This window comes from Dipodomys ordii, unplaced genomic scaffold (genome assembly GCF_000151885.1).
Source record: "Dipodomys ordii isolate 6190 unplaced genomic scaffold, Dord_2.0 Scaffold78, whole genome shotgun sequence".
Classification (NCBI taxonomy): Eukaryota; Metazoa; Chordata; class Mammalia; order Rodentia; family Heteromyidae; genus Dipodomys; species Dipodomys ordii.
Genome location: NW_012267294.1, coordinates 4,366,792 through 4,393,181, shown reverse-complemented (window position 1 = coordinate 4,393,181; position 26,390 = coordinate 4,366,792). Strand labels below are relative to the sequence as shown.

Genomic DNA, 26,390 nt, shown 5'->3' with positions numbered 1-26,390 from the left:
GTTCAAGGGCCTGAGTTCAACGTGGGGAAGACCGAAAAGAAAGAACAAAAATGAAAAAACCCAAACAAGTTAACTTTCAAGAAGGGTAGTATATTAATAGAAAAAGCTAAAAAGAAAAAAAAAGAAGCAAGTAATTTCTCAGAACAAGCTGGCAGTACCTTTTGTATGCATTAAATAAGCTGTATTTATGTTGGATATGGTGGCTTGCTCATGCCTCTATCCTAGGAGGCTGGGGTAGGAGGACTGGAAGTTTCAGAAAATCAAGAGCTACAAAAGGAGACATTGTCTCAAAATCAACCAACCAAAAAACAAAAAGACCCTAGGCATTAATAGTTCATTACTGCATTAGGATTATACTAGCCCAAATAATTTAAAATAAGTGGACATTTTAACTACTGCTAGAATGTATAGAATCTATGAATGTATAGAATCATTTTATACATTTCATGTAATTTACCAAGATTTTGGAACAATGCATTCCTTTTCTTATAGGTAGATTTCTCTAATAGCAAATCACTATTGGAATACAAATTTCTCTCCTGAGGAATTTCCCTATCTGAAAAATCTCCACTTTTTGGAGATACTGGATAATTTTGTTGTAACTAAAGTCAACTAATTTCTACAAATAGGCTCAGATTCACAGACAAAAAGTTAATCAAGGCTTTCTGGGGGCTTCTTAGGCAGGTGTTCAACTGCTGAGGCATCCCTCCAGCCCTTCAGTGGTTTTTTTTTTTTTTATCATCTAGCTACACTCCAAAATAATTGTTAAACAAAATGCTTTTTTGGGGGTCAGTCCTGGGGCCTGAACTCTGGGCATGGGTACTGTCCCTGAGTTCTTCACCTCAAGGCTAGCACTCTACCACTTGAGCCACAGCGCCACTTCCAGCTTTTTTTTTCTGCTTATGTGGTGCTGAAGAATCAAACCCAGGGCCTCATGCATGCAAGGCAAGCACTCTACCACTGAGCCACCTTCCCAGCCCCTTAAACAAAATATTTTTAAAGTCACACACACACACTTTTTAAAAATAATTTTTTATTGTGATTAAGTGATTACATAAATTTCACAATATTGTGAAAGTGATACTTAAAAGTAACAAACACATTATAACCTCCATGAGGCAAATTGTTATTATCGTGGTCTATAAAGTTTGTGAATTCTATGAGCTTTGACAATACAACTATTTCTTCTATATTGGGTGGTATGTTAATTTCTTTCCTTTTGTTTTGTGTTAGCTCTTCCCTCTGGTGCTGGTCCTGGGATTTGAACTTAAGAGCCTTCCTGCTGTCTTGAGCTTTAGTGGTTAAGGCTAGTGTCCTACCACTTGAGCTACAGCTATACTTCTGGCTGTGTGTGTGTGTGTGTGTGTGTGTGTGTGTGTGTGTGTGTGTGTTTATCTGTGTGGTTAATCAGAGATAAGAGCTGCATGGACTTTTCTGCCAGGCCTGGCTTTGAACTCTGATCCTCTGGTCTTAGCATACTGAATAGCTAGGATTACAGGCATAAATCACTGGTACCTGACCAACAAATACTTTGAATTTAAAAAAAGTTGTATTTGTTAACTTGCTGTCATGATCATAACATTAATTCCATGGCAAATCTGTAAACCCGGTCTAAGTCATAAATAATCTGCTACTTTCCAAATATAGACACTTAATATATTTAACTATGGCTTTAAAGAAACAAGACAATGATGAAACCTTGTGAACTTATTATACAACTTGGATCAAATTAAGTATTAAAATTTCATATAACATGGCATAGCAAAAGAGCTTAAGTTAAATACATACATGAACCAATCTGGCTTTTCCATTTACAAGCTGCATACCTCTTTAGACATGTCATTATTTGGGTTCCCAATGGCTATTTCTATAGTACTTTCTATAGTTAATTAGATTTGTATATATGAAATCCACTTTAATACACAGTTAATCGTTTGCTATGTAGGACTATTCAGGGTTATCATTCATGGGTATAATAGAATAGCCAGTCTAAATTTTCTCAGGCTTTCAAATTCCTATTATCTTACAGCAATGCTCTCAACTGACAGTCTCCTAGAATTTCCTGGGAAGTTTTGAAAATTACAAAACCCTGGAAACTATGCAGATCAGTATCAGTATGTAATTATTACTATTACTTTTTAAGTTTCCCAACTGACTTTAATATGTAACTAGAGATAGGAAATTTGGCCTTCTATATTCTGTATTAATAAGGCAAAAATTGCAAAATGGTATAACAAAGGGATTTCTGGTTAACAGACTAACCACACTGATTCTAAAATGTAAACCAAAACCAAAACAAAACAATAACAACAACTAAAAAGAAGTAAACCAAGTAGGTATCAATAAGCAAGGCAGAAGTTGCGTTATGTTTTTCTGGCTTTATGAAGTGTGGCTTGTAGCCATACAGTCTTATTTTATAAATGCTCCACTTGAAATAAAAACGACCCTTTAATTAAACTTGGATTTTATTCTCCCAAATTAATAGTTTTGTTCATATTATGATAACTGTAAAAATCAGTTTACTGTAACTATTAACATGATTATGAATATATAAAATAATTATGAATAAAATGCTGCTTGCCTGGATGAAAAGCAAAAATTTTAACCGAACAGAATTCAGAGCTGAGAAATAACTATATTTTTTAATAGATGCACTGAAGACTTCTTTTAGTACGATGATGTAATTTAAAAATAAAAATGTGACTGGGGATGTATCTCAGTGTTACAGTATAAAAAAAATCCCGCAACTCAAACCAACAACGAAAACTTTAATTCACTGTTCATTCTTGAATCTCCTGGTATTAAAAAAATTAAATATATTTAAAAATGTTTTAAAGCTCTAATTACATGGGTACAAATAATGAAGGCACTACGTTTTTTTGTGATCTAATAGAAACTTTTTGTCAAGATTTCTGGGAAGGTAGCAGAACAATGACAGGGAAAAAAAAAATCAGAGCTTCCACTCATCAGTTAGAGGTAAAGGGCTTTACCAGAAACATCCAGCTCAAGAGAAGAAACTAGACAAATTATAAGCAGAGTTTAGTGCTAATCCAGAAATATCAAATCTTAAGCTTTTAAGAGGAGAAAAAGCAAACAAAAATCTTACTTAAATGATTGAGGATCTATGGCTGAGTTGTCACTGAAGACGGGTCACTGGTTTTCTTTCTCCTCTTCTTTTTTTATTGTTCCTGATACCCACATAGCCACCACACCAGTGGAGGGAAACAAATCCAGTTTCAGATCTGAGGGCTTGGAAGCTTTGAAAAGGACAGAAATAGTGGCAAGATGGTAGCCACCATTCTCTGAGGGCTGCAGCTACACAAGCTGCTCTAAACCACAGAAAAGGTGCTCCTAGTGAGGAATTCAGGAAGAAGACCAAGTGGATTTCTACCATGGATGAGTGACCTACTTCTGAATCCCACATGCTAGAACTAGTGCTGCTGAATCTCCTTCCAATTCCAGAAACATGACTAGTGAGAGAGCAGCTCCCACCCAGGTCCCACACTAGCATAGGCAGGGCTGTGGAACCTCATTCCAAATCCAGAATCTAGCCCACAGCAGTGGGTGAGTGAATGGCTTTCACTCAGGGCTCCACATAAGCAGGGTCTAGGACTAGTAGCCTTTATTATGCACACAGATCCAAACAAAACAATCACTGGAGACTTCATACCACTGGCATCAATGGATGTATCTATCATCCAGTCAAAAACTCAGCATAGATCTAATAGACATCTATAGAATATTTCACCTACAAGATGAGAATGTGCATGAAACATATCCTTCTTAGCAGCCCATGGAACATTCTCCAAAACAGACCTTATCCTAGGTTATAGAGCAAGTTTGATCAATTTTAAGAGAACTGAATTTCCCCTGTATCTTGTCAATTCATAATGGAATAAAATTGGAGCTTAACAGTTAAAGTAACCACAGAAAATGTTCAAACTCATGGAGACTGAACAACAACACATTGCTAAATGATCAGTGGGTCATTGAAGATAGAAGAAGAGAAATCCCAAAATTCCTAGAATCCAATATAGTAAGCAAACAACATAAGAGAGCTTTTAAGAAACAGCCAAGTCAGCAGAAAGAGGCTATGATGCCAACATCAATAAATTAGAAACACTTCAAATTAATATTCTGATGCATTTCAAGCTCCTAGATAAACAAGAAAAAGCCAAACTCAAAATTAGTAGATGGGAAGAAATGATCATTAGATCAGAAATAAATGAAGTAGGAGTCTACAAGAAAATGGGTGCTGGTGGCTCATGCCTATAATCATAGCTACTCAGGAGGCTGAGATCTGAGGATTGTGGTTCAAAGCCAGCCGGGGCAGGAAAGGCAGTGACTCTTATCTCCAATTAATCACCAGAAAACCAGAAGTGGAGCTGTGGCTCAAATGGTAGAGAGCTGGCCTTGAGCTGAAGAGCTGAGAGACAGCATCCAGGCCCAGAGTTCAAGCCCTAGGACTTACAAAAAAAGTCTACAAGAAGTATCAACAAAGTATCAACAAAACCAAAGATGTTTCTTTGAAACAATGAACAAAATTGATGAGTCCTTAATAAACTTGACCAAAAGAAACTACCCAAAGAAACAAAATCAGAGATGAAAAGGGAAAATAACAAGAGATATAAGTAAAATTTGTATTTTAAGGAAATGCTTTGTAAACCTTTATGCAAACAAATTAGAAAATAAAGTATAAGTGTATGCATTCCCAGAAAACATCATATACCAAAACTGAACCAAGATCATATTATCAGTATAAATAGCTCTATAACAAATAATGAAATGGGAATAAAAGACTTCCCAACAAAGTAAAGTCCAGATCCAGATGGTTTCACAGTTGAATTCTGTAAGACCTTTAAAATACACCAATTCTTCCATGAACTAGAAAGGGTGGGGTTACTACCAAATTCTTTATAAAGCCTTTGTTATACTTATCCCCAACCAGACAGTGACTCAATAAAAAAATAAAACACAGAAACCAAAGACACACACAAAAAATCATGTGATCATATGAATAGATGCCAAAAATTGTTTGAAAATATCTTATAATATCCCTTTATAATAAAAGTTCCAGAGAAGCTAGAAATAGAAAGAACACTTCTCAACATAATAAAGGCTGTTTATGATAAACCTACAGCCAACATCATCCTAACTGGTGACAAATGAAAACAATTTCGTGTGAAATCAGAAACTAGACAAGGATATCTACTTTCTCCAGTCTTCTTCAATGCAGTGGAATTCCTAACTAGAGCAAAAAGGCAAGAGAACAAATGGATCCAAATAGAGAAGGAAGAATTAAAACTATTCCTATTTACAGCTGACATTTTCCTGTATCTAATGGACCCTAGATACCCCACTCCCAAGTTTCTAAAGTTGATAAGTAACTTTGGTAAAGTGGCAGGTTATAAAAATTCACAAAAATCAATGGCTTTTCTGTATATCAATGAGAAGATTGAGAGTGAACTCAGGAACGCAACTCCATTTGTTATATTCTCAAAAATAAAATAAAATACCTAGGAACCAACCTAATCAAAGAGGTAAAGGGTTTTTACAACAACACTACAAAATTCTGAAGAAAGAAGGTAAAGGACACTGCAGATGTAAAGAGCTTCTGTGTTCCTGAATTGGCAGAATATCACGAAAATGGCAATACTGGTAAGACAATCTACAAATTCAATCAAAATACTAATGTTATTCTTCACTGAATAAACAATCCAAAAGTCATAGGGAATCACAATTCTGGGCAAAAAAGTAGTGCTGTAGGTATAACAATTCCAGACTTCAAACTTTACTACAGAGCTAAAGTAACAAAAACAGCTTGATACCAGCACAAAAACAGGCCACAGTCCCAACAGAAGACCCAAATATGAACCTATAGATCTTCAGCCATCTATAATAAGAGAGTCAAAAACATTGGAGGAGAAAAAGATAACCGCTGCAACAAATGGTGTTGGAAAACTTATCTACATGAAGAAAACTTAAACTGGATCTCTCCGTGTCACCGTGTACTAATGCTAATTTAAAATGGATTGAAGATCTCAGTGTAAGATCTGAAACCATAAAAGTACTACAAGGAGTAGGAAAAACATTAGAAGTTCTCAGCATAGGCAGAAACTTTCTGACTTTCAGGAAATCAAAGAAAATAACAAATGAGATTGTATCTAAGAAAGTAAGAAGTTCCTGCACAGTAAAGGACACAGTTAACAAGGTAAAAAGAAGGCTTACAGAATGGGAGAAAATCAATGGCCATATATCCACAATATATAAGGAGGTCAAGAAACTAAATCCTCAAAGAATCAACAACCCAGTTAATAAATGGCATATAAGTTAACAGAGACTTGAAAATGGCCACATAAATGTTCACCATCTCTGGCTATAAAAGAAATGAAAATCAAAATAATACTGAGATTCTATATCATGCAGTTAGAAGGCCATTACCAAGAATGCAAAACAACAGATACTGGTGTAGATGGGGAAGAAAAAGAATTCTAATACAGTATGGGTAAGGATGTATATTTGTTCAACTACTCTGGAAAGCTATTTGGAGATTCTTCAAAGAGCTAAACATAGAACTACTGTAAGATTCAACAATACCAAAACTTGGGGCATTTATTCAGGGTAAAGTCAAGTCACTTGTACAACCATGTTCATCACTGTAGTACTCAACATAGCCAAGAAATAGTGCATAGATGCTCCTCAATGGACAAATGGATCAAGAAAATGTTGTATATATACACAATGGATTTTTATCCATCCATTAGAGAAAAAATGATATTACATCATTTGCAAAGAAATAAATAGGTGGACCTAGAAAAAAGTTAGATTAAGTGAAATATGTCAAGGTCAGAGAGACAAAGGATATAGAAGCTAGATCTAATTTATAAATATTAAATTAAATACATATGGTTGTATGCAAGTATATACACACACATATATAAACATATTAACTGAAATGTGGTATTTAACTGGTGTAATTTCTTAGAAAAATGAATTCAAAGTCCAACAAAATGAATACCAGAAAACTGGCCACAATATGGGGGGGTCAGCGGAGGAGGGCAGATGAATGAAGGTGGGGAAGAACACAGTCATAATATCCAATGCATATTCCATGAAACTAAAAAAAGGGAAGGGAGGGGTTGGGAGTGATGGAGGAGAATAAAGTCATGATATAGATTAAGATGCAATGTACCTATAGACTTATTTGCTGAATAGTAACTCCTTTGTAGAACTACTTAAAGATACTGAAACTATAATAAAAACATGTAATATTTAAGTTACAAAGCAGATTTTCTTATAACATATAAGCAAACTATATGTTAGCACTTTCATGCCCATTCTGATTGGATTTTTCTTTACAAATCAACAGATATAGCTGAGAAGTAGTAGCTCATGCATGTAATCCTACTCAGGAGGCCAGTCCAGTTAGGCAAGTCCATGAAACTCTTATCTCCTCCAATTGATCAGAACAAAGCCAAAAGTGGAGGTGTGGCTCAAGGGGCAGAGCACCAGCCTTGACCAAAAATGCTAAGTGATAGTGCTCAGGCCTACCCCAGTACCAGGACAGACATTAAAAAATAAAAACAAAACCAAGCAAACAATGGATACATATTGAAGGTTAGGGAAATAAATTTTCTTATAATTTTAGCAAAACAAGCTGACAAAGATACTTTGCCAATATTATTCTCTTTGAGTTGAATTCATTTTTGGGTGCTTCCTAGTAGAATTTTTGAAAATCCTGAAGTAGTGAATTTGTGTGAAAGGAAGATAATTTAGCTTAAACTTTATTGTACTATACTATTGAATTGCTTGTATCTTTAAATCCTTCAAGACTGGAAAGTTAACATTTTCCATAATTGAAATCAGGTGCTAAGGAAGGCAAGAATACCTGGGGAGAATCTTTCTATAAAGATAAAATCAATATTCTACTAAAAACCAAACTGAAAATATACTGAAATAAAATAAAATGAAGCATTGTCTTTACAATGTCCCATTGCATTCTACATCAGAAAACTCTACCTTTATGAAATTTATGGGGAGAAAATGAACTGGATTTCTTTTGATATCATGATGAGTAGGATTTGTATATACACTTAATAGAATCCCAACTACCACCTCCAACTACAATAGAATCCCAACTACCACCAATCCATCTAAACTTTAGCTTGACACATGAATGATGTAGGCCCATCATTTGGAACAATATCTTCAATTCTACTCAGGAAATTTAAACAAAAAAGGAAATAATCTGAGAAATGAGAACACGAGAAAATAGATACAAATGACTTTTAACCATGATTTTTTTTTTTGGGGGGGTCAGTTGTGGGTCCTGAACTCTGGGCCTGGGTACTGTCCCTTAGCTATTCAGCTCAAGGCCAGCGCTCTACCACTTGAGCCACTGCACCACTTCCAGCCCTTTTTTTCTGTTTATGTGGTGTGGAGGAATCGAACTCAGGGCCTTATGCATGCAAGGCAAGCACTCTACCACTAAGCCACCTTCCCAGGCCTTAACCTTGGTATTTTAGGGAACAATTTTTCAATAATACCAGCTTACCTCTTAGTAGTAATGTATTTTAGAAAATGGCAAGCTATTCACTGTATCAAATGCAATAAAAGAGGTCTTTTTGCTTCTAATTTTTTGAAAAATACAACTTACATTTCTGTTAACTTGAAAAAATGAGATCTGAGCTAATATGGCACATTGTGTGCAAAAAAAGAGGCATTAATATCATCTTTTTTTGTTTTGTTTTGTGCTGGTCCTGGAGCTTGAACTCAGGGCCTGGGCAATGTCCCAGACCTTCTGTGCTCAAGGCTAGTGCTGCTCTACCACTCTGAGCCACAACAATATTTCTATCTTTTTAGTAGTAAATTGGTGACAGACTTTCCTGCCCTGGCTAGCTCTGAACTTCTATCCTCTCTGATCACACAAGCCACCAACCTGACTACCATTCTTTAAGAAAATCACAAGATATACCAAATCAAAGAGATCTACTGATTCCTTCTGTTTTCTTTTTACTTCTTTTAGTGGTAACCTTCTTAATATTAGGTAGATATATTTTTTGGGACTAATAAGCATACATTCTAAACTATATTATGGCAGGTTCAAATCTCTAGAGGGAGATTTCATTACATAGTTCTTACATTCCTAGAGGAGAGTGACTTTTGGCTTACTTTGGCATTCCTGGAGCCCATTTTGAGAAAAATATTTAATATATAAATGAAACACTTTTTTTTTTCCTCTGAGGTAGCTATGACTAGGAAATGTAATTTTAAGGCAGCCCGAATCACTTCCTTTAAATTATTGTAATATGTGAATGTTTTAATATACTTAGAAGCTGATCTTAACTGTCATATAAATGACATTAATTAAAAATAAACTTAAATATTTTCAGTTTATATAAATAGCTGTAACAAACATTAAAATATTATACAGGGCTGGGAAGGTGGCTCAGTGGTAGAGAACTTGCCTTGCGTGCTCGAGGCCCTGGGTTCGATTCCTCAGCACCACATAAGTAAAAAAAAGCCGGAAGTGGTGCTGTGGCTCAAGTGGTAGAGTGCTAGCCTTGAGCTGAAGAGCTGAGGGACAGTGCCCAGGCCCAGAGTTCAGGCCCCACGACCGGGCCAAAAAATAAATAAATAAATAAATATTATATAAATACATTCATTTATAGTTACACACTAGCTGTATGACCTTTTGTCTGCTTAATACTCAAATATGAAATGTAAGTACTAATAATACTGACCTATTATGAGAATTATATGTTCATCAACTTGAATTGGTTGGAATGATGCTTTCATATATTAAATATTTCATATATTAAATATATTTCATGTATTAAATATTTATGCCACTAATACTGCTAATTCTAGGTGATATTTATGTCAACTTCCAACTGTTATCAAACATTACTCATCTAAACTTCCTTTGGAAAGAATGTTTCAAGTTATAATTAGAATATCTTTAAAGATACGTATATATCAGTTCATGTATTGATGTTATAGATAACACTAAAGGAAAGCTATTTTAGGAAAAGTGTGAAATTTCTTTAGTCACTCCAATTTCACACCCAGTAAGCTAAACTTCCATTTTATCCTCCTGTGTTTTACACAGCAGTAGCATTCTGTCTCTGACAGGTTCAAGCTAAAACTTTGCCAATGTCTTGAATAATGCTGTTTAAGCTGACTTCTATATTACTCTGAAATTGGCTCCAGAATTTCCATGTAAATTGAAAGTCAATGAGTATTTTGATGCCTCTTTATCAAAATAAAGAAAGATTATGGGGGAAAGATCAAAGATGGTGTACTAAAGATAGGAAAATATCAGACTTCTGTTTGCTCAATCAGAAACAAGAACCTATCAAAACTTACATCTCTGAAAGTGGACAAAAAGCAACATAAAACAATACCTTGTCCAACTAACCTGGTCTTGAAGTAGCCCCAGCTATAACTCATAACATGGCATGGATCAGCTCTTAATGTAGCCTTGCCTTTGTCTTTTGAGAATCATGGTTTTCCATGGACCCACACCCAACATTGATCTCTGCTTTGGGCAGCCCAATCTCAACACAGACCTGCACTTGGAGCAACCTGCTTAAGCAGCCTGCCAAAGCCCACAGCCCAGTGTAAAACAAAAGTACTTCTGTATAAGAAACCCCAGAAGGAGACCACCCCAATATTGAACACAGTGAGTCACAAGCTAACCACCCTCAGGTGACAGACCAGCAAGAAGGGCAGGGGAGAAAACAAGCCCTAGGATCTAAAGCAGGCACAGGACATAAGAAGAGGGGGAAGGAGCAGAAACAAGATACCTCATGGGATTTGAGGAAAGTGAGGATTTAGCCTCCAGCTGACTGCATCACAGACTGGTGCTTGGGGGAGCCAAAACAAAGGACAAAGATTTGTGCTTGAAATTCTAACACTGCACTGTCTCAGCCCACACCAGGCAAGAGATAATTCTTCCTCCAGCTGACTGAATCAGAGATTGGTCCTTGAGTGAGCCGCCAACAAGGGGCTCCTCAGAGACCACACTAGTCTCAGCCCATGGTAACTGAGGATTTATTTAGCTCCCTGTCTGCCTAAGTCAAAGAAGAGTGAGGATAAGGCTTCCCAGTGAGCCCCATACCAAAATGGTAGGAACGGATTCCATCAGGAATCCAGGGAGGGATGGAAGGGCGGTGTTCAGCTCCCAGTGCTAAGTGAAGGGATGCCTCCATCTCAACGGGGATAGGGTCAAATGGTATTCCAAACCTGAGTCTCACCCTAGAGCTCAGTCGTCAGGGCTGAGTGTTGGGCTAGCCCATCCAGCAGAGTTCCAAGCCAGAGTCCCACCCCTGAGCTCAGCTCTTAGCACTATGCGAGATAGAAACCTCGCAAAATAACCAATCAGAAGACAGAGAAATAAAAACTGAAGTGAAAGCCTCTCCAGCAGAAAAGATTGACATGGAAGACAGTCTTGGAACTTGAACATAGAATAGATATAATAGTAGAGGTAAAGATGCAAAAAAAGAAATCCAAGCAACAAGAAATGTGTTTATAAGAACTTCAGGCTGGGAAGGTGGCTCAGTGGTAGAGCGCTTGCCTTGCATGCATGAGGCCCTGGGTTTGATTCCTCAGCACCACATAAGCAGAAAAAAAAAAAGGGCTGGAAATGGCCCTGTGGCAAGTGGTAGAGTGCTAACCTTGAGCTGAAGAGCTGAGGGACAGTGCCCAGGCCCAGAGGTCAGGCCCCCCAACCAACAAAAAAAAACAACAACAAAAAAAGGTAAAAAGAACTTCAGAAGAGCTAATTTTTGGCTGTTAGGTACTTAGGAAGATAAGCATGTAATTAAGGGTACAGCCCATCCAGGTAAACTTTAGAACACCTAACAGACCAGACCAGAAAGGAACCTTCAAACCACCACATTGTGATTCAAACTGGTTCAGTAGAAATCAAGGAGAGGATAGTTGTCAGAGAGAAAAGACTGATTACCTAACAAAGGAAAACCAGTTAGAATGACTACTGATTTTTTAGCTGAAACCAGAACAGCAACGAGGGCTTGCATATACCAAGCACTGAACACAAACAACTACCAACCAAGAACACTGTATGCAGCCAAACTTTTGTGCATAACTGAAGAGTAAACAAAAACAATTTATTGTCACCAAACCAGCACTACAGAAGACATTTGAAGATGTACTACATACAGAAAACCAACATGAACAAGAAATAGGCAAAGAAAACAGACCATAAGAGATGAGTAGATATAGGAAGACAAGAGACACAAACCCTAAAAGGAGTTGTAATATGATAGGAGATATCACATACTTCTAAGTTCATAACTTCTTCATATCAATGGGTTCAATTCTCCAGTCAAAAGATAGGGTGGCTGGGTGAATTAAAGGGCAAGACTCATCTATCTGCTGCCCAAAGAGACATATCTAACCGAAAAAAACAAGTATCTAGTGAAGGGGAAAGGCTAGAACAAAGTTTTTGAGCAAACAACCCTCAAAAATAGGCCAAAGTAGCAATACTAATTTCAGAGAAAACAGACTTCAAATTAAAATTAGTAAGAAGAGATGGAGAAGGACATACATATTAATAAAGGGATCCCTCCCTTAGAAGGACCTAACAATTCTCAATTATCTGGGCACCAAATACTAGAGCTCCCAATTTCATCAAATAAATAATACTGGGCCTAAAAACACACTTAGATCCAGATACATTGATAGCTGGTGAGTTCAACACATCACTGTCACTTTTGGATAGCATCCAGGCAAAAACTTATCCAAGAAATATCAAAGCTAAATCAAGATTCTACAGAATCTTTCACGCAGCAGCATCAAACTATACATTCTTCTTGGCAGCCCAGGGAATTTTCTCCAAAATAGACCATATCCTAGGTCACAAAGCTTGCAAATTCAAGAAAACAAACTGCTCCTTGTATCTTGTCAGACCACAATGGAATAAAATTAGAGCTCAATAACAAAATATATCATAGAGAAAATATTCAAATGAACAATACATTGCTGAATGGTCAATGGGTTATCAAAAAGATAAAGGAAATTCAAATGTCTCTGGAATTCAATATAAACGAACACACAAAATACCAGCTCCTCTGAGAAATAGCAAAGGCAATATGCTGAAGAATGTTTATAGCTATGAGTGCCTACACATCAGCAAATTAGAGAAATCTCAAATCAATACTATAACAATATACCTTAAAGAAAAACAAGAACAAGACAAGCCTAGAAAAAAAGGAACAAGACAAATCCAAAACCAGTAGATGGAAAGAAATAACAAAAATTAGATAAGAAATAAATGAATCAGAGACTAAAAAAGAAACTATGAAAGATTCAAGAAAACAGTTGATTCTTTGAAAAAATGAACAAAATTGAGAGACCCCTAGTAAATTTGAGTAAGAGAAGAGAATCCACCCAAATAAATAATATCAGAGATGAAAAAGGATATATCACAACAGATGCAAGCAGAACTCAAGTATTATAAGGGAATATTTTAGAAGTCGCTAGGCCAATAAACTGGAGAATGTGGTAGAAATGGATACATTCTTAGATCATCAATATACCTAAACTGAACCAAGATATATAAACCAGTTAAATAGACCCATAACACACAATTAAATTGAAATAGCAATAAAAAACCTCCCATCCAAGAAAATCCCAGGACCTGATGAATTTACAGCTGAATTGTGTAAGTCTTTAAAGGAGAACACCAATATTCTTTGAACTCTTCAATGAAACAGAAAAGAAGGGATCATTACCAAACTCATTTTATAAAGCCTGCATTACACTCATTCCCAAAATACACAGGGACATCTCTAAAAAAGAGAATAATAGACCTATCTCTTTTAAGAAAACAGGTGCAAACTTCTCAATACAATTCTAGCTAACCGAATTCATCAACAAAAATCATACAGTATGATTTATTGGGATGCAATGCTGGTTCAACATGCGTAAATCAATAAATGTAATACAATACATCAAAAGAAGTAAGGACAAGAACCACACAATCTCAAATAAATGAAAAAAAACCTTTTGACAAGATCTAATACCCTTTTATGATAAAAGCTCTGGAGAAGCTAGGAATACATGGAACATTCTTTAATATAATAGAAGCTGTGTTGACAAACCTAGAGCCAACATTATAGTTAATTGTGAAAAACAAACAATTCTCTCTAAAATCAGAAACTGAACTGTATATTGGGAGCTGTTATGTCCATGGTAAATTTAGATAATTTGAAACAAGTTAATAAGGGAATCCTGTTATTAAGAGTGTTGATAGATACAAAACAGACCTTCAGAAAGTAAGCTGGGTATTGCATTGACCTAATGCAACTTAGAGATAATCTGTGAAGCAAGTATTACTACCAAGTTTATTAAGAGCACAGGAAAAATACTGCCAACATTTAGAAGCTTGGGATTCTACAACGAAACTGGTTTTTCATATCTAAATGCCATATTAATTTGGGCAGATTATGTACTAATTTATTCTCCTGTTATAAGGATGAAAGTATTTACATTATCAGCTGCTTGTACAGATTAAACAAATAGTATAGGCAAAATATTTAGCACATAATAGTGTAACATAAACAATCATATGCAAGGCAAAGTAATTATGATGACAAAATAAAGAATTTGGATTAATCTGTTTACAGCCACAAAGAAGGTAAGAAACAAAGGGGAATGAAAATTCAGTTATCTCAAGAAGTTATAAAAAGACAAGAGATAAACTTCTACAGCAGTATGCATATGTCAATACTGTATTATCTCTGTATTGTCTCTGGTTGGCTTGGAATGCATATTAATCTCAAGGCAGGTTACAAAAGAAAAACAATAATGCAATTATATAAAGCTGAAAAATTAAAATTAATCCAAGTATAAAGTGGGATGGAAAGAAGAGTCAGTCCTCAAAATATATAAACCTAGACTGTTTGACACAATTTATATCTGAAGTAATTGCAAACAGTCCAAGTTTTCATATTACTAGTTCTATAACCATAAGATAATTCCTCTTTGATTCAGAAGTTGAAAAACAGAATGGAAAATTTTGTTTTCAGTTTTTATCATTGGCAAATATACCATGTTGTAACAGTCTTACCTATTTTCTTTTTTTAATTTAATTTTTTTTTGTGAACATACTGTACAGAGGGGTTACAATTACATGGGCAGGATAATGCGTAATTTCTTATCAAGCATTGCAGCCTCCTCCTTTGTTTACCCTTCACATCCCTTCTCAGCCTCCCCCCACTTCCCCCCCCAGCCCACCAACGTTGTAAAGCTTGTTTTCGACCTGACAACTTCTACTTCTCATTGTTGCAACAGGTCCACCTGTATCCTTAAACGACTTGTTTTTCCCCATCTCCTCCACAAGTTATACTGACATCAAATATAGTGAAAGCAGGGGCTCAAATATAGTAAAAGCAGGGGTCTATTTTCTTTGCCAACAGCAATAACTGCTTTTTTAGTTTTCAATATTTTGTTTTTTTAAAATCACCAATCAGATACATACTTCTACCACTGTCATCACCACAGAAGCAAATATAGTTACCTATTATCTATAGGATGGATACAATTCTAAGCAGTGTAAATGTGATTAATTCCATTCATCCTTAAAACCACCCTATGAGATAACTATTTCTCTAATTTATAGATAAGGATACAGACAAAGCAATCAAATGACTTATCCAAGAATACCACTGAGTATCTGAATTGGGTCAGTGTCTTCATTGGTAAAGTCTCTTCTTGATTCAGTCAAGACACAAGGAAGAACAAATTGTCTTGAAGGTAAAAGAAACAAATGGTACAAGAACCTTGATGAGTCTGGGTCCAAAAAACAAAAACCAACCAAAAATCCCAGAATAGGCACTAACTATATATTGCATTACTTACAATTATGTATCAACAGTTTGGAAAGAAATACTGTACAGATTAAATTGAATACTACTTCAAATTTAAATGTACTCTGAATCTAAACAGAGGCTTGTCCAACATGCCATATTTTTATGCTTCCATTAACATTTCCAACTATTTTTCTGTTTTAGTTCCATCCAAATTAATATGGTTTCACTAAACTTTCACCACAAAACTAGAGTATGAAAGAGTAATGAAAAAAATGGCACCGGGTGCCAGTAGCTAATGTCTGTAATCCTAGCTACTCAAGAGGCTGAGATCTAAGGATCATGGTTCAAAGCCAACTGGGTCAGGAAAATCTCTGAGACTCTTATCTCTAATTAACCACCAAAAAACCAGAGTGGTGCTGTGGCTCAAGTGGTAGAGTACTAGCCTTGAACTGAAGAGCTGAGGACAGCACCCAGGCCCAGAGTTCAAGTCCTACGACTGACAAAAAAAAGAAAAAAAAAAAAAGAAAAAAAATGGCACCAGGTAAAAACAGCTCTTATATGCAGGTGGTTTATAGTTTGGGCAGATTTTGTATAAGGCAAAAGGTAAAATCTTTCAATTTACCTTCATGTACAAGGAAGAGTATGTGAAATAAGTGTTTATTATTAAACACCTCTTTTTCTCACCAAAAAAGACAGGAGGGAGTCATATTAAATGGATTAAATTCTATATTTTAAATATAAGTATAAAATACATTACTGGTATGTGTGAATCAATAAAGTGGAAAATATGTTAAGACTGAAAGCTAGAGTTTGGGGAACACTGGGAATTTGAGGTTCATCATATTGAGGAATCGTTCAATTCTGACTGGGCTGAATATAGTAGCACATTATTTGAGTATGCAATATACCATTTTGACCAAGAACTGTATAAAAAGTTCTTGAGTGTATTACACAGCCCAGGTGATGTAGAGAAGCTTTAAGACAGTCCTGAGATATGGAAAGTTGTGTTTAACTGCCATGCATTTTGAGCATTCATGTCTTTTCCTTAATGGAGTTCTCCTGGAACAACATACACATAGATACTATTGGTACTTCAAAAGCTTCCCCACCTGTTCAGCCATATAAGGGCCACAAAATCACCTGGTCCATGATGGGACACAGAAATACATGCTTCTTGTTGGCTGCTTGGCTTCTTGTTGCCTGTAATGATAAATTTTGTATGGCCTGGCGATGCTGTTATAAACATCCATGTAGAAAAGGTTCCCATCTCTGATTTAGAATAAAAATGATCTTGTCACTGGAACTAAACATTAACCATGAAAAATTATCAATAGTGTTTGAAAGCTTTGCGGGCTTTAACTCCTCAAACATTTTGAAATGTACAAGTAGTAGAGAATTAAAAGGAAACTTTACAGAGAGATGTTAAATTTTTTTCTCCCTTGAAAGAGGAATCCCCTAAGCCTCTTTCATTTGTTCTTTATTTCTGGAGACTGAATTAGGGGCAAGTGCCCTTAATTTAACTAGGTAAGTGCTTTTCATGGAGCTGCACCACTAGTGCCTAAGACAAGTTTACTTGGATAGCACACCCAATCTTTTTAAGCTACTTTAGAATTAAAAAAAATATAAAACAAACAAAAAAACCTGGGCAAATTCACTATAATTCAAAACAGCAGGTTTTATAGGGCAAAACTACCCATCTTTTACTCAGTTTTCAGAAGATGAAGTTAGGCATCTAGAATTATGAACAACAGGTATGTTAATATTCATTAACTAGATTGTTATAATTTATTGTCTGTAATTATGTACCAGGTAGTATATATTTGCATCAATCTCAGATTTCTTCATAAAACTAGTTTCCTCGTATAATGACAAATGTATCTAATTAATTATCCTCTGTCTTCATTTGGCCAGAGTTAAGGAAGTCTGGAGAAGGGCAGGATCATATGTAATAGTCGTTCTGCTTCCTTGCTGCTAGACAACCACTGCAGAACCCATTCCTGGTGACAGACTGACCTAGTGGGCAGGACAAAAACAACCAGCTGAGGTTTTTAAAAACCGTGAAAGCAAGAGATAACTTCTTTGCACGCGCACATGTGTGTGCATGTGTGTGCCAGTACTCAGGCCCTCTTGATCTGGCTGAGGTTTTTTTCTCACTATTAGCAATCTACCAGTTGAGCTACACCGCCATTTCTGGCTTCTTGCTTCCTAAGAGAGTCTCAATGATTTCTCTGCTCCATCTGGCTCCTAACTGTGATCATCAAATCTCAACCTCAGAGTAGCTAGGCTTATAGGCATGAACCACTAGTGTTAGGCTCAGAGATTTCTTTATACTTAAGTTGAAAAACACTTACATTTTTTTCTTTGATCAATGGAACCATCTAATGGAAGAGGAATAACAGAAAATAGTACCTTTTTGGTTTCAAATTGTGCTTCCTCCTGACAGCATCCTCTGCAGTCAGGATCCAGCTGAAGGAGGCTGAATTGTCCAAGTAGATCACAAGAGCTGCAGAGCAGGTTGCTAGAGAAGCCTAACTCTCTGCATGCCTCTGATGAGAACTCTGCCCCCAAAGCAGACACCTGAAAATAAAAATGAGCAATAAAGCACAACTCTGTAAGATTTTCAAAAACAATTCTAACACACTGGTGATGAACTATGTAGTGTCATTTGGAGACAAATTCTAAAGTTTTTTTTTTGGTTGGTCATGGGGATTGAACTCTGGGCTTGGGTGCTGTCCTTGCGCTCTTCAGCTAAAGGTGAGCGCTCTACCGCTTGAACCGCAGCGCCCCTTCTGGATTTCTAGTAGTTTATTGGAGATAAGTGAACCTCGATCCTCAGATCTCAGCCTCCTGAGTAGCTAGGATTACAGGCGTGAGCCACTGGTGCCTGGCTCTAAAGTATTTTTGAACTCTATAATCTTACATTAGTCTTTGGTTATTAGGGCCTTAGCCTTTCCTGTTCAAGGCTAATGCTTTACCACTTAAGCCACAGCTTCATTTCTGACTTTTAGCTCGTTAGAAATAAGAATCTCAGACTTTTCTGCTCCAGCAGGATTCAAACCATAACCAACCTCCTGAGTAGGTAGAAGTACAAGTGTGAGCAACTGGTGTCTGACAAGCTTTTTGTAAAAAATATGACATCATTTAGTTTAGTGAATGGATTAACTAAAAACATGTATTATATACCTTTTATCACTCAGTTTAAAAAGGAATTTCCTAATAAGAAAAATTAATTCCCATTTCATTTTAAGGACTTAACACCAGTTTTTATGGCCTACAGATTATCATCAACTTGGTGTAGATATATCCCACAGGGGAAGGGTAGGAAAAGGAATGGGATTAGGGAAGATAGAACATACCAGAAATCAAACTTTTGGTTTTAGGCACTAGTTCAATCCATATATATGATGTATAATCTTAGGCTATCCTCCCTAAGTCATAAATTCTTTATTAATAAAGCAAAGAACAATAGTTTCTACATAAACCAGATGCTGAAATGATTAAATGACGTCTAAAATCAATCTGAATGATTGACAAAAGGCTTCCAAAAACATTAGCCAGGCACCGATGGCTCAGGACTATAGTCCTAGATACTTGGGAGGCTGAAATCTGAGGATCACAATTCATAGCCAGCTCAGGCAGAAAAGTCTATGAATTCTTATCTCGAACTAACCAGCAAAAATTCACATGGGAGGTGTGGTTCCAGTGACAGAATACTAGCCTTGAGCTGAAAAAAGATAAGGGACAGCAAGAGGCCCTGAGTTCAGGCTCTGATTACCAGCACAGAAAATAAAAATACAACAAACCCCAAACCATTACCTTTCCTCCTTTATCCATTCTTCTTTCCCTTCTCAGTGAACAAGGCTTATCTTTATTTGCTGAACGTCAGTCCTGTACCTGCTTTTGATTCTATCATTTCTGTATTTCAGGGATTTAATTTCACTGTATATTCTTATTATGTATTCAAGTCCTATGGTTTTAATTGCTCTTGCTGATTGCCATTTTGCAATGGTTTCTCATTTACCATTTCACTAAATTTGCTAAAAGATGTCAAATGCAAAGACATTGAAACCTGTTTTTCAGCTGTGCCTGCTATAGGTTTGCCCTCGGTTTCTTGTTTTGTCTTCTGTGCATTTCTCTCTCTCTCTCCTCGGTCGGTCATGGGGCTTTAACTCTGGGCCTGGGTGCTGTCCCTCAGCAATTCATCTCAAGGCTACCACTTGAGCCACAGCACCGCTTCGGGTTTTCTGGTGGTTTATTGGAGACAAGAGTCTCACGGACTTTCTTGCCTGAGCTAGCTTTGAACCATGATCCTCACATCTCAGCCTCCTGATTAGCTAGATTACAGGCGTGAGGCACTAGCACCCAGCTCTGTGCATCTCTTAAATGTGGTTGTTTCCCACAGTTCTTATTTTTTACTCTTTTTGATTTACTTTCTGTAGGAAATACTAGCTATGGCCATTACTGAAAGCTTTAAAGTCTTTTTTATTGAGTAGGAAGCTTTCAAAGACAATAGCCTACTTGATTCTGACTTATATATTGCACATGTATTACAAATTCAAAATCTCCTTATATTGAAACTTAGCCTTCTCCCTTAAATCTAGCCCTCCTAATGTATTTAGTATCTTAAAAAAAAATAGCACCGTTTCTGTGACCACCTAGTCTCCCACATACTCTCTTTACTATCCTCACAACTAATTATATTTAATATATTCTCACAATTCTGTCCATTAACGAGCTCTCACACCTTTGTTCCTCAGTGGCTTAAGTAATCCCTGCTGGCATCATTTCTCATTACTTCTCCTCCAATCCCTACCACCTTCTAGATATAAGGATCTTGAAGTTAAAAACTACCACCACCACCACCAAAACCTCTTACTCCTCATACCATTCTCACTAGGATTCTTTTAATCACTTTTTCTACCTATTCCTATTTATTTCTAAGAACCTAATGAGTGCCTTTATTCTAGGAAGCCTTCTCTAAAGGATTCAGATCTCACTTTTAGCCATAGTACTTTTAGTCTCTGAAAAATTGGTGGATAATTACCCCAAACTGCCAATTGTAATACTGACATGTGAATCTAGAGCTTTCTGACTCTCCAATAATACTGTGAACTCTTAAGTTTCATGAGGAAATGGTATTATTTTTAGGCAGTTCTTTCATTGTGTTGCAGATTCAAGGTTTTGAATCAAAGAACATCTAGTACATATGTTTAAGCAACCTCACAAATAAAATTCAAATGCTAAATACATAAGTTCAAAACTATGTTACACCTAGTATTTTATTGCCCCAAATAACTAAACAACATGTAAATATGTACATTAATGCCAAATACTAAATTTCAAAATAATTAGCCATTCTTATATGAGATTCTTAAGTAAGGTCTTGACTGATAACAATTTCACTTTATTTAAAAGCAGAATTAACTAACAGAATCATTCCATACTTTTCCATGACTCTTTTACTTACTCACATATTAGTTGTCTCTTCACTCTAGAAACTTAATCTTCTCCTATAATTCTGAACAAATCTCAAACTGAATACAGATGAGTTCAGAGAATGAACTCTTAACATAATGTATACCAGAAGCACAGTCTAGATATTTTGCTAAGAGCTTGGCATTATTCCTTAACTGAAATGAACAGGTCCTTATCAAATCTCACATGGAAGATGAGTCCCCAGGAGCAGTGTTGATATATGTGGGCGTGTGTGTGGTATTGGGGGTCCTCATGAGTACACTAAGCCATTTTTTATAGGAATGGATGAGCTAGTTGCAGCTGGCTCTTTTTCATGCTGTCACTTCCACTTCCACTTTTTACCATGAGTTGAAACATCATAAGGCCCTCTCCAGAGGTAGTCGCTCTATCCCGGACTTTTCAGATTTTGGAATGTAAGCTGAAATGTCTTGACCTGGTCTCAACTATTGTGTTATAGCAACAAGAAACAAAAAAGGCTAAAACAACCTCTAAACACTGTTACTACCACATTGTACACAACATCCATGATGCCTCACTATTATACCTATCACAAACAAAAACTGCTCGCAATTGAAATGTTATCCTTTGTTTAGAAGACAGAGCAAGATATGAACCTATGAAGAAATGGGGAGGGAAATGGATTGTCTCAGAATTCTAACTGAGGAAATATTATATATGATCTGAAAGGATTGAATGCCACTTAGTTCTGAGGAGTTTTAATAAATAGCTCTCTTAGGTTAAAAAAAAATCTTTAGGTTGTATAGTCTAGTCTGAAGACTCAAGAGAATGAATGAACAAAATATGAGTTAATTCTTGATGACAGGTGTCCTTTTTCCTTCCCTCCTTTTCTTTTTTATAACAATTGCTGGATGTAGACTGAATCCAGGACCCAAGGTTTGCCAGGCAACTGTTCTACTCTTGAGCTACTTCTAGCCCTTTGCTTCTATATTTTATTTTTAAGATGGGACCTTGTTTACTTTTGTTTAAATTGGTCTCAAACTCAAGATCCTTGTACTTTTACCTTCTGAGTAGGTGGGAATACAGACAGAATTAACATATCCTCCAAGTTTTATTCCTTGGAGACAACTGTGAAATCCATGTATGTTTTTTTTTTCTAATTTCTGTTTTTCCATCAGTTCTCTATACTTCTTTTCATTTTTTTTCTCTTTATTGGGAACCCTTCTAATTACAGACGAGATGGGAATAAATAAAAAAATAAGTGTTAGAGTAGTTAAAACAGTTCAATAAGGATAAATGTCCAGACTCTTGTTGTCAGTCTCCTGGCGAGAAGTGTGTGTTAGGACTCCAAATCTCTGGTTAGAGAGAGCTGAAACAATTCCCTATTGTTTGGCTGCCATCTTACTTCCTTATGTCTAGATTCTTCTTTTTTTGTCAGCCATGGGGCTTGAACTCTGGACGTGGGCACTGTCCCTTAGTTCTTCAGCTCAAGGATAGAGCTCTACCATTTGGGCCACAGCGCCACTTCCAGAAGCAATTTATATAGTGAGTGTTCTAAAGCAACTGCAGTGATCTTGATGGGAGATAGCATGAAACAAGACAAAGGAGTAGGAGGCCATTTATACCTTAGTGGGACTTAAATGAACAAATATAAGTGAGGCACAATGAAAAAAACTAAAGGAAAATTATCTTTAGCAACACTCTAATCATCATGGGGCAATGTAAAATATATAGTACAAATAAGTACAAATTATAATAGACTATACACAGGAGAAATTACATCTGACTTAAGGTATGCATTCTAAATACTTCACAGAGAATATAAGAAAATTAAGGACAAGAGTCAATTATTTGCCTTATAGTCAGTTACTGTACTAAGTAACATCACAAATTTAATGGGCAGAGTTTGGTAGAGGTGTATAGAATGTCTGTACATAAGCAAAATAGTAGTTGTAGCTAGGATTTAATTTGATGGGTTATTATTTTGTTAAGATGCTCTGATCTGTGGAGTCACATTTACAAGTAAATGGATAAGCTGATTCCTATCATAGCATATAACATCTGGACTTTAACCTCTCTTCTTCCCACAACTCTCAAACATACCTAAAACTGGAATCACTGACATGTAACAGAGCTATATGAAGTAAATTGTAACAGACTGTTTATAGTAGTTTACAAATAGTACTTCTATAATGTCAGATCATTGCTTGTGGATCCTTAACTCATCTATCAAATATCTTAGGTGACCAGGTATTATAATATGTATGTCACTAGAGAGAAAACAGTAATCAGGAACCGTGACCTGGTTCTCCTTATAGAAAGATCCAATTAACTTAGTAAGAGAATGCAACTTGCAGCAAATTGTAATAGAATGTTTAAAGAACTTGAAAGTAAAACTACTGATCACCAATGTAGTACAGAGCCTCCTAATACCTAGGCTAGTGAGAAGTTTTCTTGAAGAAAGGTGAGAGAGTAAGTAGGTAAGTTGAAGACACATATTGATGGAAGAGTAGGAGAGGATAGGAAGCAGTTGCTAGGTAATAGACACTCCATGGTCTGGTGAGAGATAACAGTATATGAAATATACAAGTGACTCCAGTTTTCCATTTCTACCTTTTTGTTCTCCTAGTAGAGCAAATATTGGGAAATAAGCCTAGACAAGGAAGTGCCTTGTTAAAGAACATTCAGGACAGACTCTACCTTAAAATCAAGAGGAAAAGTACCAATTATGATAGATTTTAGAAAGAACAGTCTCAATGTAAGGTAGAGATTTGATTGGAAAGGGAGAAAATAAAAGAAACTAGTTAGCAAAACTCTTATGGTAATCTCAGGCCAGTTAAGATACTGGCCTGAACTTAAAAGTACTTCATGTGGAAAAGAATCAAACAAATTAGATTTTTTAAGGGTTTAACGGCTGATTCTAAGAGTGAAAGGAAAGAGAATTTAAAAATTTTTTGATTGGGCAACTGGGAAATGAATAGTCAATCATTTGGATCCTAAACACACAGAGATAATTCAAAGGGCAAACTGCAGGAGAGAGATCTGGGGACCAATGAAAAGATTAACAATTTGCCAACAAATTTCAGAGACATTTAGAAAGTAAAACCAGTAAGATTTGGTACCTGGCAAAATGTGACGTACAGTCTACAAGGAAAGGAAGGAGTCAGAGATGCCTTTCAAGTTTCTGACTTGGGATTCTGTGAATGTCCCCGTGGTGCACTGTTCAATGGCCATGAATTCCTCCTATCCTGGCACACACACTTCCTTACATTGTGACACTGTCATTCCTTCCATGTAGAGAGGGAGTCTATTCCCTCATCTTTGAAACATGGACATAGCTTGTGACTTGCTTTGACAAGTACTATATGATGGAAATGACACAGGTGATTTTCAAGGCAAGACCACAAAGCTTAACCTCGTTAAGTTTTTGCTTTCCTGAAGCACTGTCCCAAGACTATTGTGAAGTCTGTAGTCTACTGAAAGCGAGAATTCACAAGAACAACTACGTGGTCAGAGCTACCAACTATAAATGATGATTCTCTTATACTTTGCAATTCAGCTGACTAGCTCCAAAGTTGATAAAGGAGGCCAGAGAAATAGGAGCAATGCTCCCCTGACACACAGAAGGGTGAAAAAAACAAAATTTTTAAGCCACTAAATTATTTTTTTTATTGGGGAGGAAGGTCTATACAGTAACACCAATTTTCAAAGAGTCAAATTAGGGAAAGGCAGCTTGTTAGGGGAGCGATATCCCAGTAATTTCCAGATTTACCAAGTCCCTGAACAACACAACTACATTGGGATATTCATTAGAGACTAAAAAGAAATTGAATTTTGGGCAAGTAGCCAAAAATAAAAAAGGGATACTTTGAAAACTCCTTCAGACATGATTGCACCAGGACTATGGTACTTTTAAGTCCTAACTCCTCCAAACCTTCGATGTATCCATCAAAGTCAAGTCATGTGGGGAGAAAACTTCTGCCATCTCAGCAAAGAACGAAAGAATGAAGCTGGAGCACAGTGCCTCACATGTTACCATTCACACAGCAGAGGAGTTCGTACGTGGCCTACAAACTCCTTATAAGTTAACTTTAGGGAGGGAGGGGAGTCGATCTTCCTGTTTCAAAGATTAAGAGCACAGGGATGTGCTAATGGAGAAAATCGAAATAAAACCAATCAACCAGGAAGGGGGCTAAAGGAACACAGGAATTGCTCGAACGGACCAAAAGCGTGAGGATTTTTTCCTTTAAGATGCAGAGGCCTTGTAGGGATGGGCGCAGGGTGTCTTTCTGCCCAATTTAAAAGAAACCTCCACTCCCTTGCCAGCTTCATGGCCCCCACCCCGCCCCGCCGTGGCGATGAGGGCCGTGCAAGCGACCAGGTCAGCAGACGGCCAGACCCTCAGCCCGAACTACAGCCACGTCGCCCGGCGGCCAGGGCCCGGCCCGGAAGCCCGGTCCCTCCCCCCCCCACCCCCGGTGCGGCTCCCACGCGGGACGCCATCTGCCGGCCTCCTCCTGTCCGGGCCTCCGGGTGGCCGACACTCACCGCCTGAAGCACAGTCGCCAACAACAACCGCAACCCACACGCCGGCCCGAGCCACCCGCCCTGCCCGGCCGCCATCGCTCTCAACTATCGTCAACCTCGGGGATGCGCTGAGGACCCCAGAGCTAAGGGGTGTCCCTTCCAGAGCCTGACTCGAAACAGGACGCCAAAGGCCGCTGCCATCGACTGTGTTATTCAGGAGAGACACACATTAACCAACGGAATGTAAGAACTTCGGGGTGACGGGATGCAAAAACAGTCGTCGGGGGCTTTCAATTACTCAAATCAGGCACTTTCCTAAATTCCCCATTCTTGCGCTTGCTTGAACTCCTTCCTTTCATTCACGACATTTCGTCAGGCAGCCACGAAGCCCCGCCTCCTCCAGTTTCAGCCCTGCCTCTTTCTCTAATTTGAGCCAATCGCATGTCGCTTTGGTTGAGCCCGGTGGAAAAGGAACCCAACCGTAAACCGAACTCTGAGCGGAACGCCTGGGGTTCTTGCAACCAATGAGCAGCACCGACTCGGAGAGGGAGGGGTGGAGCCTGTGGTTGCCGAGCAGCGTACGTAGATGCGCGC

At 37.2% G+C, this 26,390-nt stretch overlaps 1 protein-coding gene across 1 annotated transcript in view; it reads right to left on the bottom strand.

Annotated features, from left to right (window-relative positions):
* Window positions 1–25,923, bottom strand: part of LOC105991963 (15 kDa selenoprotein) — a 41,870-nt gene extending 15,947 nt beyond the window's left edge. The window contains exons 1-2 of the mRNA XM_013024759.1: window positions 25,818–25,923; window positions 18,246–18,413 (exon numbers count right to left, since the gene is read on the bottom strand). Coding sequence (XP_012880213.1) covers window positions 18,246–18,413; window positions 25,818–25,892 — 243 coding nt within the window. The 5' untranslated portion in view covers window positions 25,893–25,923. The remainder of the gene's footprint in view (window positions 1–18,245; window positions 18,414–25,817) is intronic.
* Window positions 25,924–26,390: the final 467 nt, after the last annotated feature.